General features: G+C 42.6%; 1 protein-coding gene across 2 annotated transcripts; it reads right to left on the bottom strand.

Moving 5' to 3' along the window:
• Positions 1 to 6,539: 6,539 nt before the first annotated feature.
• FNTA (farnesyltransferase, CAAX box, subunit alpha) lies at positions 6,540 to 16,360 on the bottom strand. Of its 2 annotated transcripts, none has more exons than XM_068422608.1 (9): positions 16,188 to 16,360; positions 15,428 to 15,513; positions 14,706 to 14,820; positions 12,824 to 12,928; positions 11,948 to 12,074; positions 11,385 to 11,533; positions 9,409 to 9,471; positions 8,736 to 8,907; positions 6,540 to 7,196 (listed from the first exon to the last, which is right to left on the bottom strand). In XM_068422608.1, the coding sequence occupies exons 1-9, from the start codon at positions 16,352 to 16,354 to the stop codon at positions 7,068 to 7,070; spliced, it is 1,113 nt and encodes a 370-aa protein (XP_068278709.1). In that variant the 5' UTR covers positions 16,355 to 16,360; the 3' UTR covers positions 6,540 to 7,067. The 2 variants fall into 2 exon arrangements, with proteins under 2 accessions (XP_068278709.1, XP_068278707.1); XM_068422606.1 differs by having other exon boundaries at positions 15,428 to 15,546; positions 16,188 to 16,325.
• Positions 16,361 to 17,709: the final 1,349 nt, after the last annotated feature.

Here is a 17,709-nt window from a genome sequence, read left to right as displayed (position 1 = left end):
GCTCAGGCAAGCACAGAACTACCAATGTATTAGAAATAAAAAAAAAAAATTAGAAAGTCAATACAGACTAACCTGGAGGGAAGGCACTACTTTTACTACAAATGCACAGAACTGCTGGGTGTGCTAGGTGGCTCTGTCTGGTTCAGCAGCCAGTGCCTCTCCTGAAATCATTTGCTGTAATATTTTTAGCTGTTAGTGATGCATGAGTAGTGATTCTGGATTGCCCCGGACCCAGTCATCCCTCATCTTCCCCTTCCTTCTGCAGTGATGCAAGAGAAAATTTCGTCTCCAAGAAGGACCTAGCTGTGCCTGGGACACTGCTAATGATAAGCAGAACTCATCCAGCTTTTGGGGTTTTGTCCAGACATCCCCTTCTAACAAAAAAATATATCTCACCTAGAACAAATCTCTCTCATACATTTTCCCTCTGAACGTCAGAAGCCAAGCAGTTTTCTATCTCAATTTACAAGTTTTTAATTTTTCAGTTAAAGAAAGATCAACATGGACATTTGAAAATATATTTCTAAAATGAGATGTTTCTGGTTTTCATTTGCCCATTTAAAATACTGAACACTCTCTCCTTCTATTGTAGCCTTCAGCTGAGCTCAGGGTCTTTGCAGGCTAGACCTCTAAAACAACTTAGCAAAATGATTGGCACTACCACTCAACTGCTAGCAGAGCGCTGGCACAGTGGTGCAAAGGGTTATATGCTTGGGAGCCTTCCACACCAGCCATGCACCTGGGCTGTGGGTACCTGCAAATGGTCATTTTGGCTCACTGTCAGTGCAAGAAGCAGCCAGCAGAGCCAGTGAGCACCGTATGCTGTGATGTACAGGCAGAGTGTTTTCACTGTCCTCTAGTAGAGCCAGGAATAAAACTCACATTCATGGTGTGGCTGGAAACTAGAGCAGGGACAGATGTGCGTAAGCACCTTGGCTCTGAAAAGGGAAGAAGGTTATCTACCTGCCACCTTCTTAGCCTGGTGACAGGCTATGGCAGAATGGGAAGGACAGGGGATGCACATCAACAATACAAACACAGCTCCCTTTTCCTTCTTCCAAAGCTTCCTGGTAGCATCACAAGCATTTATTCAGCTGTTCTTGGATCTATTGGAGAGATGACTTGGACAACAGACAAGACACATCAGGAAACTACTGAAGTAATTAACCAAACACACCTATACAAAGCAACCCAAACCCAAAAGAATGAGAAGCCCAATCACAGCAAGACCTCTTCTGCTGTGGCAAAATCACTGCTCATGAGCAGTATTGATATGGCAGCATTACACCTGTCACCCAACCATTTCAGGTAAGGGCAGAGGTAGCAGAGCTAGCATTATACCTGCGGGAGGTAATGGTAGCATGTCCTGGCAGCTCAATGCATACACACACAGGAATCACCTGTACGTGCATAGCCCTGGGTGCTCAAGCTGGCTTGGCTGAAGTCACACATGGCATCTCTTCAGTCACTTAAAATCCCTGCACTGTGGTGACAACCCACAAGACTCAGTTTCAACAAACCAGTGGATGAGGAAGAGAGGTCTGTCTTTGTCCTTCTTCACTGAAGTCCTTGGTCCTGCTTCCCAATGAGCAATGCAACCACTTTTGGACCTGCAACAGTACACTCGATTTCCTCAATTAGGCCCAAGTCCTCCCCTGACTTCCAAGAAGCAGGAGCAGGTCCTCTTGTCCTTCAACCCGTATTCACAGAAACAGCCAGCAATGGCCAGCACTTCATTACAGAGAGACCAGAGAAACTTACCATAACAAAGCTGGCTTTAGGGGACCAAAACTCCACAGCTTGTGAAGGTGTAGCACTCTGACTGGAGGCACGTCTCCAAAAGGTGTAAACTGGCCACAAAGACCACACTCTGAGCAGAAGGCTTTAGTCATGCGGTTATTTTAGAACACCAGTGCTCAACAGAGTCCAGATCTGGTACAAGGTGTCCAGTGTCAGAGGAGACATCATTTCAGTAATGAAAAATTACTCTCCAATTAACACCAACAATTTTTAGTGAATATGACCATTTAGCCCCTCCCAGAATACTTGTGCTTGAGCCCTCTGTGGTGCTATGTATTGACTTCCCAAGCAGCTGCTCTTCCGTATTTAATTAGCAGGTGTGAAATTAGTGGTGTTGCATGGAGAAAGAGTTGTCCTAGTTACCCCTCTGCTTGCCTGCACATAGCCAGTGTCAGTGAACTCAAGAGTGAATTTCACACTGCCATCTAGTGATTAATGTCCACTTTCCCTGCTGTGCAGCAGCAGAAAAAAGATACAGCAAAGATTTTAATTCCCCCAGGCTGAAATCTTAGGTAGGCTTATATTCCATGGCTTCTTGAGGAACAGTGATGGGTGACACACATAATGGAGCACAGAGTCCTCGCCCCAAGGATCTTACATAGGACAGCTGATGTAGACATTTAGACATCCTGAGGTGGGGTTCCTAGCTAATTTGCTGAAGCTTCTATTAGCTCTTCATGCCAAGTACTTCAGAAACCTAAATAAGTTCATGCATCCTCGATTTTGGCAGTCTTCTCCTGAATGTTCACATGCAGCCTTTTTACATACTATAATGCTTTTTTTTTTTCTTCTTTTTTTTTTTCCCTTTTCTGCAAACTCAGGGCTCACCCTAGCAGCAGAAAGTAAGGTATTATTTTTTGAGCAGGCACAGGGAGGCCGAGAACCTGTAAACATGTTTCTCTCTCAACAGTGTCAACAGCATCACTTCTGGTCCAGGAATAGGCTCCTAATTTTCAAAAAGTCTTGTCTCCGAAGGGTGTACATTCTTAAGCCATGTGATGCATTAAGATAAAAGGATGCTAAGAGCAGAGAAGGGCTGAACAGAGAAAATGATCCTGTCACTTTTATACGGTGACTTCTGCTAGGTACAGATCATCCCTATTTGAACATTTAAGCATTAGATAACATACTGTGGAAAAAAACCCCTATTGTCTACTTTAGAGATGTCTGTTCTCTGCTTCAGATTTCATCCACTGTTTGCCTGTATTGAGTAGGCACTCATACAGAATGTATTAATGTAAATGTACAGAGAGTACTTTAAAATGGCAATGTTACTCATGACCAGAATTATACAGACCAGTCCAGACTGCCAGGGATTCTGGAAAGGACCTGTTACAGGACAAAAATAAGGTAGTTTTTACATTCAAATGCAATTTTTTTACCCTTTGCTGTTAGAATATATTGTACCAAAAGCCCGACAGTACAGCCTTACAGGGAGAGAAAATGTTTTCAACTTGAGATATTTAATAGAGGTGATTATGTACAAGAAAAGCTAAATATTGAAGGATATTTGACACCTGGGGACTAGAAGTAAAATGCCATATTGCCACATTAACAGGGTTGCCACAACTCAGCCAAACATCATCTTACACAAGTTTTCCAAATCAATCTGCCTTGAGCAGAAGATACACTAGGGAAACCTGCTGCCAACCTAAAAGCCACAGGGGTAATCATCAACCAAAACCAGACTTGGAATAGAAGGTGCAAAGCACACACCTTATCCCACAATGTCAGTAATGTGCAGAAGGCACTGATGTTCAGAAAAGGGCATGAGCTAGGCTGAGGAGCATTTTTCATATATTTTGCATCCACCATGCCATATCTGGGACAACATTCGAGACATGTGGCTCAAGAATAAAGATACTCTCTCTCCATTTGCATGCACAGAGCAAGGAAACCACAGCTGCAGTGTCTCCCCTGCCTATTTTGAACTTGCACATAGGCTAGTCCACCAGCATTCGCAAAGCCTTTGTGTGAGCCCGTAAGGGATGACTCCACACCATCACTTAATGTTGTTCCCTTACCCCTTTGTTCTAAAAGCCACAGGAGCTTCAAGGCATTTTGTGCTCTGGTAGGGGCCCATCTCTCCATCAGCCCCTTGGCAGCACTGCACTGCATGAATTGCCTGCTAGCACTTGGACAGAAGTGTTTTGCACAGCAGTAGTGAACAGAAACCTCACTGCTTCCCTGCCAGAGGATACTGCTCCCACAGAAGGTCCAGCTGAACAGCACACTCCTAATCTGCCTCAGCATGGTCAGACAGCAACTGATAGAAGCATTTTGTGCTAGCTGAGGTGGTTTTGTACTGAATAGATTAGGAAGGACTTGCGCACTGTTTTGTCAGCCAAGTTGCAGAGACAATGAGGTGGAAGTCAGTAACAGCTCAGACAGACAGACAGACAGACACAGCTAGACCAAGGCAAGATCAGCCTCTGATGAAAGCAGGCATAGGAAATTATTTCATGTGCTTTAATAATTCTCTGTACTCCACTGAATGTTCCAATTACACTGATTTACAAGGGACAGTTGTACCAATACAGTTTTCCATTTAGGCACAGTTCTTCAGTAATAAAATTGTACAAAAGAGTCACATCACTACACACGATCAGTAACAAGAGTAAGTTTTCTTGTACAGACGAACCCTTAGAACAAATCAGTTTGGTGTTTCCCGTGATGACAGGTAGTCAGTACCAATACCTAGAGGTTAGTCATCTAACACTTCCTACTGTAAGATCCTTCTCTCTATAGCTCATACATTTTGTCAAGCTCCCACTTCCATGAGAAAGATTCTGTCTCAGACACATTTTTAAAATTAAAGGCTTGGTAGCTGCAGTTACAACCTGGCTGGGCAGCCTGTCATTTTTCCAGCTCTGACAGCTCAGTATTTCTGAGTATGGCTGACTACCACAGAACTGAGGTGCCTTTTGAAAAGAATTTAAGAGTATCCTTGCAATCCCTGTGACAGTAAACATAAACATTTGAAAGAAAAAACTAACATTTCTGTTAATGACATTTTTTTTTATACTGGACTCGAGTCTCCAGCATGCTTTTTTCTTAGGATTTGCATGATTTGTTTGGTCACACATTTGTTTTAGATGAAACAAGATATTTTTGTTAGAGTACATATCTGATTATTCCTTCATTGGTAAACAGCTCAGAAGTAGCATTATCTTTGCAAGTATCACTATGTTTGTATAACCAGTATAAAACATTATTAACCCTGTCAATAGATGACTCTTCAGTGATAACTTCTAGACATCATTTTCTAGCATGAGAAGGCCATCAGTTCACCACACCGTAAGAAAATAGTCTGAGAGTCTTGTCAGAGGATCCCACCATTCTTGACACAGAAGAAGCACAACAGGGCTAAATCTAAGATCTTTTCACATCCCAAACCTGCACTGTCCCAGTGGACAGTGTTCATCATCTTGTGCCCTCTGAATTTTGCTTATGAAAGATATGGCAACTTAGTAACACCATATGCAGAGGCAAAATTCTGTTCCCTGTTCATTGATGATGTTTATTTTAAAGATTGCATTTGTCTGTTATAGCTCTCTGAGCTTTCTTGACTGGCAGCGGCAAATATATTACTTTGTCCTGAAGACCCTGAACATTGTGTCTGATCAGTTCTCCATATTTAGTGGTTTCAATTAGGAACAATTCATGGGGGTAGAAACATACACTTTTTGTTCCAGCTAAAGCTTCAACTGTAGTAAAAAAAAAAATTTAAAAAGGGGAAAAAAAAAAAAAGGCAGGTAACAAATCTCCAAAAGTTTGAAGTTCACATCCATTTTAAATGTTCATGTGTCACTGTAAACATGTTTTATCTACTGCTGGGAAAGCAGCAAAACATTAATAAAAATTACATCACTTTCATATATAGCTTTCATATATTAATACCACTCCCCGTGAGTTGTTTTAAATTTAAAGAATGCATTGAATTAACGTATTTCAAGCGTTTAAAATCATCTCCGCTACGGGTTAATTATAGCAGCAGCTTTTAATCTCTAGTATCAGAAAGACTGTTCATATTATGGAATAAATACTAGTATTTATTTGTTCCCTTATGATCATCTGCAAGAAAATATTTCGTATCAGACAAGCACTCTATGCTCAGAACACAGTTAACAATAGCCATCTACTGAAAACAGGGCACACACAGCAGTTTTCTTGCACACATATACACATCCTTTGCAGTTCTGCACTGCAGGTGCCTTCTATCTTTCACAAAAGGGAGGAAAAACACTTCTTGGCTGAATATATGCATGGAAAAGATATGAAACGCCTATAGGAGCAACAAGGTTAAGACATTTAATGTGAATAGATCCCCAATAAAACCATTCCTTCCCTTCCAGTTTAGTGAAGATATATAATGTAACCAGTTAGTTATAATCTCTTCTGACCTATGACTTCAGTTTGGTCTGGTTACAAAGGGTGAAGAAATAAAAGAAATCAGATTTTCAGCTGTCTGAACAGAATTCCAAGAAAAACTAAGGACCTTCTAGGGTCCTCAAAGCATTTTTCCTGACTGTCCAGATAAGAATTCAAGGCTCCACTGAATACATCAAATGTATTGAAAGTTTCTGTGACGAGAATACTCCAGTGCAAGGGACCCCTCAATGCAATAAAGTCCAGCATCCCTAAACGGGGACATTTTATTTTTCTGTTCGCATCTGAGAAGAAAAGACTATGCACATCTAAAGACCAAAAGAAACACACTAAAAATTTTCAGACAATGCTTTAAGTTATCTGGTTTTATTAGAAAGTGCCACTTCGTGTTCGTTGCATACAATAGCATGTGCTGTCAGTGTTGCATAGCTGCTCCCACATAAGGCAACAACTGCAGCGCCTGCTTGCACTAACCAGAAGTAGGTTACTTTATACCCACCACAGCTAAGTTACCTGCAGTCGTTACTGCAGCATCTGATGTGACTGAGTTAGGAACCACGAGTAGATAAGACAGGGCATAAGAAATTGGTTTAGTGCCTTATAAATCGTAGCCATCGTTGTATGTATTTATTATTAGGAAATAAACCCTTTATTTGGTACATTTCAATAATTAAGCCTTAATACATTTCTTGACTGCACCTAGAGCTATAACTAGTAGCAGCAGCGACCCGAGACTATACAGCACCCTGTACTCCTCTTTCATTGCAATAGGTCTTCACCAGGGGAATACTACACTGGACTTTAAACTAGTTGATGACCCTACTTAGTACTGCTTTAGAACAGCTTGAGAGCTTAACACTGTTTTCTTCCATGTTCAGTTACTGCTGCTTGTCTGTCAGTGTGCTCTGTTCAGTGCTTGAGCTGTGCTTCTTCTTAAGAGACCTTCCAATATATCTCCAGTATTCCTTTCGGATCGTGTCTTTTTCTTTAGCCAGAATTTCACACAACTATGAAAGAAAATTGAGAGGCTGGAGTGTTATACCAAAAGCTTAAGGAATCCTTAATTATCTTTCTAAAATGCATTCAATATATGGTTCAGCCAGTATTAGAAACACCTTTCTTAGCAGCACCATTTGTTTTATTAACCAGATTTGCAACTGTCCAATGACCTCAAGCTGATGCCAACTCCAGTGGTAGTCAACCAATCTGACACTGCACAAAAATCTCTCCAGTCCTATTTCAGTTGCAACTGCTTCCCCATGACTCCCTTCCATGCCTACCACTCATCATCAAACCCAGCCTATTCAGCCTGTAGTATACTACAGTACAGTTGTGACTTTCTGACAAGCTTGCTTGTCTTTTTAGTGATCCAGTAGGCTGTAAACCACTTAATTCAAAACAGTGGGGGCACATCCTGCTCTTGAATCTTCAGTACTCCCGATGGACTGACAGGAGGTATTTTGTTTGTGGTTTTTCTCTTAGCAGACTGTCCCAAAAGGATTCTCCACGCAAGTCAGTAACCTTCTCTCACAACATGTTACAGCTGGTGCTACACAGAGACTTGTACGTGTTCTGATTTTAGTTTTATTTTGATCTGGGTGAGTAGTGAGGCACAGCAGAGTCAACTCACAGGACATGCTGTGTAAAATTTATATGGTATGAACACTGTCTACAAATGTTATAGTCAATTCCCTTTTATTATGCAGATGCCATTGCCTTACTCAGTGAATGAGAGTTAAGAAATAGGAGCTTCGATGCCTAAATAGATGAAGAAGTCAAACTCAGTGAAATATTAGAAAGGGACATGAATCTGGGAGGTAGAACTGCACTTATTTAGACTCTGGTCCAGGAACAGAACAAAGGAAAAATGTTGAGAAAGAATGATTTTGGAACACGGAGACTCCAGGCAAGAACTGCAGCTCTAATTACACTGAGTTTCAGGCTGTCCTACAGTGAATTAGAAGTGTTCTTGTAAAAACTACATTGCAAACCACATCAAGGAGTTCTCCAAATATGAAGCACAGGGAGATACACAACATTTCTAGAAGTCATTTATTCTCTGTATGAAATGGTGTTCAACACTCCTTACTGAAGCCCCCACTGCCTGCTGGCCTTTAAGCTAATCCTGCCAGCTTTCTTAGAAAGAGCTAGGAAGTGCAAAGGGAGCTTGAGATTCTGATTAGATACAGACACTCTGAGAACAAGATTCACTAACAGAGAAGAGAGTGAGTCCATGCTACAAAGTTAGCATTGGAAACTCCTTTGTAAAAACATCTCCTTTCTTCTGCAGGCAGTATTAGAAACCTTCCTTTACTACCAGGTGAAGAAAATTTACAGTGATTTTGTAACTGGCAAGTTATTATTTATAGACAAATTCATGAGACCCTTGTGATTATCTTGCTTTCAGGTTCAACTCTTCATAGAGCTCCTGTGATTAACAAGTAACCTATTTTATTTATGAAAATCAATCCCATTTTATCAGGATATAAAACATGAGACCAATAGACGCCATCCCTGAGAAGCAAAACCAAGCTCGCAAAACGTACCTCCAATGCCTTGTTTAGTGTTTCTTCCTTGTTATCACATTGGTTTTCAAGCATATCTTCATATATGTCCACAAGAAAGGCAATCAGATAGGGCGAACTGTGGCTGGGCTGTAAATTCAACAGTTGCTCTAGCAGATTTGGATACTTAGAAAGACCACGATCCTGTAGAATCCTGCAACAGAGGTTAATAGGCTTCAAACATAATGCTGGGAAATCCGGTGTGCAGAATTACATTTCTGTTATGACTCCTTTATTTGGAGATCAGTTTTGAAATAAGGGTGCAAATACAAGTAAGGCAGAAAGCTAGCAGCATGCAGCAATAATACAACTTCATGTTGTAGTAAGCTAGCATAGTTATGCTCAATTGAACAGAAATTAGACTGAAAGCATACTTGTTACTTCCTACTCTGCACTCTTGAACCCAGTAATATTACAGGTCAAGTTTTTAAAAGCATGAGAAGTACTTTCAATCCTCTCACAAGAACTACAGGGCCAGAAACTTAGTGGAAAGTTACAGAGAAATTAGGTTAATATATTAAGCCCTTGTGGAGGTTTTTGCTTGCCCACTTAAGCACACACTAGAATGAACAGCCACAAGCTCTTTCCCGTTAAAAGCTAGGCATAAGACACCTTCTACAGATACTCTCTTTGCCCACAGAGAAGGATGCCTCACCCTTTTAAATAGTTCCAAGCGCTCTCATTATGTGGCACTGCTGTGATCATCTGAAGAGTGTATCTGTGAGAAAAACATAGCAGGTCATGAATGCAACCACTAACAACGCAGTTAGAAATTACCTGTATGTGCTCAGACGCTCCCTAATACATCCCTCTAGTTATATTTAAGAGTCTTTTTGCAGATCATCTCAGCTAGGTCATAGATCAAAAATCTCTCACCATATAATCACCGCAAGTCTCAGAGAGGCAGACATTGTGAGAACTGTTTTAAATTCTGAAGTGTTCCATTTGCTGCATTTTACATAATAATGAAACAAAATTATGACCAATAACACTAAGAAACAACATGATATACTCTCCTGGTATGCTAAAGAAGTAACTTGTGTCTTGATGCTCAGAAATGGCAAGGGTCTGAAAAGGGCTCGAGTAGCTGAAGCCCAGGGGGAGCTACGTTAATATGACTACATGTGGTATGTTCTGTACCTATTTGCAGAACTTTTTTCATGAGTCTGCGTTTGAACAAACCCACAGAAAGGCAGAGCTTGAGCTTTCAGCTCACACAGCCTTCTGCAGCAGTTCTTTTAAAGTAGCAATTAGGCAACGCCTCTAAAAGCAAAGCAAGAAGAGGCACCTGCCACACAGTTGCAAAGCCACACTTCAACTCCACAAAACGGACTTTACCTTCTGCCCTTCCCCAGCACAACCAGTCATTCAGCTGATCTTCAGACACAGCAAATACTGATAAAAAGTTCTATAAGCAGTACTGAAAAAAACCCCCAAACCCTAAACCTTTTTTAACCTTCTGCAGTCACTATGACAAAGACCCAAGTTTAACAAGCAACAAGCAGCCCAACTACAGTTCTACAATGACATCTGGGAAGTCTTAACCTTAGACAGTCTGATTCTTAAGATGGTATCCAATTATCCTGAACATAGCACCATGTATAAACAGATCAAGGGAGGATGTCAGATCTAACCTCTGGAGAGAAAAAGCTGGAAATATCCAAGCCTAAGTCATGGAAATGGTTCAGATTTATTAATCTGCAGGAAAGTTATAAACTGGAAGAGAACTTACACCAGTTCGCAAAGACAACTGTGAAAGGTGGTGGGGGCTGGGATCCTCTGTGAACAATGTACCAATGGACTTATTCAGAGACTCAATCCTTCTTCTGAAGAATAACTCCAAAAAAAATGCAGTACCTTCTTTTCATTGCTTCTTCACTTTAGACAAACATCTTCTCATAACCATCAACCCTGATCATTAGCCTGAGATGTGAAAACCATGCAAGGTGGCTTCCCTTACCACCATCAGTAATAAAGTATATGGCTAGAAGCCCAGTTTGTCTATAGTTACAAACATACCACTTTGAAACAGTTTCCAAAGTTCATTTTCCTTAAAACTTGCCAACTTACACAGGTAATTGTCTTTGGGCTGACCACATACCCCTGAAAGCTCCTTTCTTTTTCCAGCTGCATCAAATTCCTCACAAAAGGCAATTCCTCTTCCTACAACTCACGTCCACATTATCTTTAAATAATTGTGTCTACTGCACTAGTAAAACAGTTTAGTACAACACTGAGAGTGCCTCTCCTTCCAAGCTTTCTAGGGGTAGGATGTAAGATACTAACGAACAGCACAACTTATGTGGTTCCAGTGTCACAGACTTTCTCCAAGTTGTTCCACTATAGCTAGTTGACTACAAAAAACCCAAAGTTTTGTTTGCAAAACAAACAGCAGGGCAGGAAGACAGATTCATGAGAATAGTTTGCTCAGGTAAGTGTAGGTTGCTTCAGTACTACTGAACAAGTCAGTGGTACTGAACACACCTATATATGCACTAACACCTGATCTGCTATCCATGAGAGTGAGCCCCAAAACTGCATTAAAAACAGGAAAGGCAAGCCACAGGGACTGTCAAAGTTGCTTTCATGTAATGGAGAATGCTAAATGTGAGCATGAACAGCATTACTAACTGGACTTCTCTGTCTAGGACTGCTGGATCATCATAGCCGGTGGTGTTGAAAATTACGAAGTGTCTTTGGTTCCAAACGGAGTTGTTTCTCACATCTTCCCTCAAAAGCTGGTCTACATATTCCAGTTCATTGTCCCATAATTTGAACTCCTATGGAAAGGGAAGGAAGAGAGAATATCACAATCAAAAATTTTTATTTTTTGAAATATATTCTCGTTGCTCCTAAGTTCTCTGAATATTAGATACAGAGACTTTTTTAAAGAAATCAACAGAAAGTTCAAAGAAAAACAAGGAAGGGTGCAGTAGGAACACACTACACTATTCAGTTGCACACAGTGGTATTTGCTCACCATTGAATTCACACACATAACAGCAGCCAACAACAGGCCTTTTTGAACTCACTTCCTAAAAGGCAAGTTTATAGCTAACTTCTACCACACATTAAAATGCAATTGTTTTTCCCCCTTTAGCCTTAAGAAACAAAGTGCTAAATGCAATTCAGATTGTATTTAAGCAGCAAAACTCTACAACCTGAGTGAATCAAGAGTTCTGTGGATACAATACCTGAATAACCCATTGTCTGTGTTGCCACGCATGGTAATTTTTGGCATCTTGGTTAAGAATGTCAGCTATGAACTCAAGCTCTTGGGATGGGTCCTGCAGCCACTCCACCAACACCCGTCTGTGATGCCTAATGACAAGAGGAGGAAACTGTTTTTATAATAGTCTAAAATTTTTTTGTGCACATGTAGTCTGTATTAAAACAGCATATAGCAACCGTATGACTTAGGAAAAAAACACTAGTTAAATACTTCAAAGTAAATACCAAAACATTTCACTTGGCTCTTAGAAATACTTGATGCATACTTATACTATAACAAATTCTAACTACACATAGACATTGGCCAATGACCTCCTTTTAGACAAGTTATGTTTACTTGAAGTAACATGTTTCCACTTTTAACACTCATGGACAAAGTCTTCAGCAGAATAAAATTTTCTATTACTACATAATTTCTCTATAACAATGCTGCTGGTTTGCCTATTCCCACTCACTTGGGAAAAACTCAACAACAGGTAAGCAAACTCCCAAGAGCCAATAAAAGAAAAAATACTAATTACTATTTGTCTTTTTGCTTGTCTTTTCATGAGTCATGTTTTTGATCTGTCAGACTTATTTTGACAGTTTAAAAATTGAAATTAAAAGAAAACAATACTTTTTTAGCATGTCATAGCCATATGTTTAAAACAAACTGCTAAAGAGGACTTTGGCAGTGACACTGATGCAACTCCATTTAACTTCTCCACTAGTGCCACTGCAGTAGATGCAGGAAGCAACTCTTTAACAACTTTTAGGATCAATGATCACAACTTATTCTAGACAATTTACAAAACAAAAACTACCTGCAAAAATGTTAAGAACTGAAAACATGATTTTACCAGACTTGGTAGTTCTTTGGCTGATCTTCAATGATAGCTGTAATATACTTAAGTTCCTCATGGAGATCCTTTCCCAAAGACTGCAGGAGGACTCTCCGGAAATGCCTGTAAAAAAGTCAAGAATTCAAACACTGCAACAGGGCTTTCCTAAAATTCACAGAGAAGAATATAGAAGAACCTTTGTTCACAGTTCTTCTAACAGACACTGAGTTCAAAAGAGTGCAAAAAACTAAATCACGTATCCAGTTCTGTTAAAGACCATTCAGCTGTGAAACAGTGGAGCACTGGAATATAACTGGTTACAACAGTATGTTACCTAAGATCACAGCAAGGCCAATGGCATCCTGGCCTCTCTTAGGAATAGTGTAGCCGGCCGGTCTAGGGAAGTGATCGTCCCTCCGTGCTCGGCACTGGTGAGGCCGCACCTTGAGTACTGTGTCCAGTTCTGGGCCCCGCACTTCAAGAAAGATGTTGAGGTGTTGGAGCGAGTCCAGAGGAGGGCGACCAAGCTGGTGAAAGGTCTGGAGGGTATGACCTACAAGGAACGGCTGAGGGAGCTGGGGTTGTTTAGCCTGGAGAAGAGGAGGCTCCGAGGTGACCTTATTGCAGTCTACAACTACCTGAAGGGAGGTTGTAGTGAAGTGGGAGTTGGCCTCTTCTCCCGGGCAACTAGCGATAGGACAAGAGGACATAGCCTCAAGCTTTGCCAGGGGAGGTTCAGGTTGGACATTAGGAAGAATTTCTTTTCAGAAAGGGTTATTAGACATTGGAATGGGCTGCCCAGGGAGGTGGTGGAGTCACCATCTCTGGATGTGTTTAAGAAAAGACTGGAAGTGGCACTTAGTGCCATGGTCTAGTTGACATGGTGGTGTCAGGGCAACGGTTGGACTCTATGATCCCTGAGGTCTCTTCCAACCTGGTCGATTCTGTGGTTCTGTGATTCTGTAATCCTGTTTCAAATTAACCTCTGCCTACCCACACTAGTTTTACCATCACAGAAACTATGAGTTATGTGCTTAAAATAATGTAAACTTTCTGATTTTATGCAAGTTAGTGGCATAAAGATGTACAAGAGGTACTTGCTAGCATTCACGAGTTAAAAGGCCCTACTCTAAATATCAAAAATTCACTGTTTATTTATTACTTAACTGAACGTTAGCCTGACAGATCTTCTAAAATACACTATTTAGTAAGTATACAATTATTTAGCAGAAAGTAGCAGCTATCATGATTTTATGCCTCGTCTTGAAGTCAGCTGAGGGCATCTTCAGCATTTTGTCAAGGCCATGTTATCCAGCAAGTGATCTAATTTTAAGCAGCGAAGTTCTTTTTGTGGCTAATCCTGACACTGATTGATAATATCGTCAGAGTCACAGAATCACAGAATCACAGAATGTTAGGGATTGGAAGGGACCTCGAAAGATCATCTAGTCCAATCCCCCTGCCGGAGCAGGATTGCCTAGACCATATCACACAGGAACGCGTCCAGGCGGGCCTTGAACGTCTCCAGAGAAGGAGACTCCACAACCTCTCTGGGCAGCCTGTTCCAGTGTTCAGTCACCCTCACTGTAAAGAAGTTTTTCCTCGTATTTATGTGGAACCTCCTGTGTTCCAGCTTGCACCCATTGCCCCTTGTCCTGTCAAGGGATGTCACTGAGAAGAGCCTGGCTCCAAATGAGTCAAATGAATGAAAACCACTGAATCAAAATGAGACATGGAAAATACTGAACAAAGGCTTTCTTCAGGAGCTCGCTGGAAGTCTACACTACTCCTCTGTGTAAACTCAAGTAGTCATGCCCTGATTAGACATAACAAAATTATTAAAGATATAAGAGGTCAGCAATCAAATGACAATAGAAATAACCCCAAGATTATCACTTACCATACTGTGTAGTTTGCAGCATTTAACTCAATGGCATCTGCTGTTAGCTTGAAAGCTCTTTCACTTCTCTCATCCTGCTGCAGAACAGCCCGGAAGTAATCATAGACATCTCGAACTAAATAGATAACACCATCTTATCCAAGGCTATGAGACAATGGCTTGATTAAGGGGGTAAGGTTAATAATCCTTTGAAGTTACTTCCTATTTTGTGTACTTTAAATATATACTTTTAAAATGATAGCTACATATTGCTCTGATAGCACTGTTGATTGAAATCTTTAAATTATATTAGTACAACAAAAAGCTGCAAAAGTGTCTTAAAAATACACCATCTGAATAATATCCAAAACAATCAGAAAAGTTCCTTGCTGCTTACTGACACTATTTCCTCTCAAGCAGTAGCTTCATGCGTCTCTTTTCCACTTGTGGGCTAGAAATGCCTTACGATGTGAACCAGACTATTTGTTGTATTAGCTCTTAAACAATATGATTTTAAAATAACGCCTTGCTATTAACATCTCAGGTGAAGATTCAACTTCAGAAATGCTTGGTGAAAACATCACACACAACCACCATAACACAATAAATATTAAATTAATTTCTTCAGAGTACTACTCTAGAAAATATGTTATCCAAAACATGAAGTCTTGCTTTAACAACGCTAAGGACAGATACAAATTTAACCACCTTAAGTTTTAGTGCAGAACATATTTAAAACTTACATTTTTCACTGTAGATGATCTGAACAACAGGATTTGGCCCATCATTTTGAGGGACAGGTTCAATATCTGCCCATTCTTTCCTGTCCCTGTAAATACACGTTTTTGTCTTTCCAATGCCTCTAAAAAGCACAAAATGCTACTCATTACACTACATTATACTCATTATACTACAGGCACAAATCTATGTCCAGCAACACATCCTTGTTCCTAACGCTGTCACTGTATCATTGTCTATAACACAGACCACCACATAAACAAGTAAAGGAGCTACTGACGTGTGTAACCGCACCAAAATCCAGTTGTGACACAACACGGGAGAGAGAGGTAACCGGTCACCCCGCCCTCGGGCTGTCACGGCCGCACCGCTGTGACCCGGGATTGCACGGCAGGCAACACCAGCGGCGTCCAGCCCGGGCTTCATTCTTCACCCGAAGGCCTCCTGCTCCAGCTGGCGACACCGTCGCCTTCCGAGAGGAGCGGCTGGAGGCAGCGACGCCGACACCCCCCCTCCCCGGCCTCTCCCTCCTCCACCCGCGGGCCGGCACCTGTACAGCACGTAGCCAACCGCCCCGGCAGCAGGGGCGGCTGCCACCGCCCGCCGCCGCGCCTCGGACCCGGCATCCCGCGCCCCACCCCGCTCCCGGGACCCGCTTCCGGGGGCGCGCGCGCAACACACCCCCACGTGACGTGACGCGACGCAAGGCTCCGCGCCGCCACCGCCGTCGCGCCCGTGGCGGAGGGAGCCCCGTCCCGGCCCTACCTGTAGAGCACGTATCCGGCGTCCTCCCCCTCCTCCTCCTCTTCCAGCACCTGCCCGAAGCCGCCCTCCGGCTCGCCACCGCCCTCCCCCGCCGGCTGCAGCTCCGCCGCCGCCGTCCCCTCCGCCGCCATCGCCCCGCTGCCGTTTCCGGGGCCTGGCGGAACCATAGAGGCCGGCGCGGCGGCGGGGAAAGAGCGGCCGCTTGGCTCGCTATCGCCGCCCTTGGCGCGGAGGGCGGGGGTTGTGCTGCCGGCGGCGGCGGCCGAGCCTGTGGAGGCTCTTCGCGCTGCCGCGGCCCGACCGGAACGCGCCGGCCGGTGCTGGGGGGCCGGCGGCTGGGCCGGATGGCTCCCTCCGCCCCTGGACTCGTGACCGGCACCGGCTGCGCCCAAGGGCCGCGCTGTGCCCTGAGGAGCTATAGTCCACCGGTGTGCTAATTAACCGTCAGAAATGTACCGGGGGAGGCTGCGGGAGGTCAGGCTGGGCCCGGGCCCTCGGCCTGGGGTACTGCTCCAGTTCGCTCTTCCCCTTCCACCATGCCCTTGTTACCGAAAAATAGTGACCAAGAAAACTCTCCAAACCAAATGATAGTTTAGAAAGCCGACATTGGTTTATTGCAGCGCTGGGTGCGTGGGGGATCTCTACTCCTAGCATGCACACCTAGGAACAAAAGCTTGCTGATTATATACATTACAAATGTGAACATTGTGAAATTGATCCTGTGTGATATGATCTAGGTGATCCTGCTCCGGCAGGGGGATTGGACTAGATGATCTTTCGAGGTCCCTTCCAATCCCTAACATCCTGTGATTCTGTGATATTCATATAATTTCAAGAAAAGCCCACCTATTCCAAGAAACTTATGCATATGCTAATACACTATGTAATTGTCTTTGCACATGCATACTAAATTGGGGGAAGGGGTCTTGGGTGGTCTCTGGGGGTCTCTGGTGGTCGCAATCCCCCCTAATTGTGCTTCTGCGCAAGCCTGGTCGAGTCCTTCTTGTTTACAAGTGCAGGTGGCCTCAAGGAGAAGATATCGTTCTGGACTTATCTCTCCTTTGGCACCAGAGTTTATGAATCAAGTTAATTTAGACATCACAAAGTTGTTCTTTACAGTCTTGTTTTGTCTTTTGGCCCTTTTATAATTAGCAGAGACCTCTGTTTTTCTAAGACTAAACGTAAGCAGCATGAATCATTGACTACTAGAACATTATTATCAGTCCCATAAGCAGACTCTATCTACAAAACATGCAGTTTGCTTCAGAACATATTATTATTCTCTATTATTCTAGCTGAAAGGAAAATTACTGACAGGAAAGCTAATTCTGTGTAAAGGTAACACAGAGCAGGCCTTTTAGAGGCTACTCTGAGGCCTACTCTTGCTAAACCTTTGCTGAACCAAACCGTCTGGTATCACCCTGACGAAAACCTGTGGACCCAGCAGGGTCTGTCGGTGTTGTGCCCTGACTGGTGGCCACGTCCCTGCCCGTGTGTTAGAGGGTAGCACTCACCGGTTATT

This window comes from Nyctibius grandis, chromosome Z (assembly GCF_013368605.1).
Source record: "Nyctibius grandis isolate bNycGra1 chromosome Z, bNycGra1.pri, whole genome shotgun sequence".
Taxonomy (NCBI): domain Eukaryota; kingdom Metazoa; phylum Chordata; class Aves; order Nyctibiiformes; family Nyctibiidae; genus Nyctibius; species Nyctibius grandis.
Note: the sequence above shows the minus strand (reverse complement) of the source record. Positions and strands in the feature narration are given on the sequence as shown.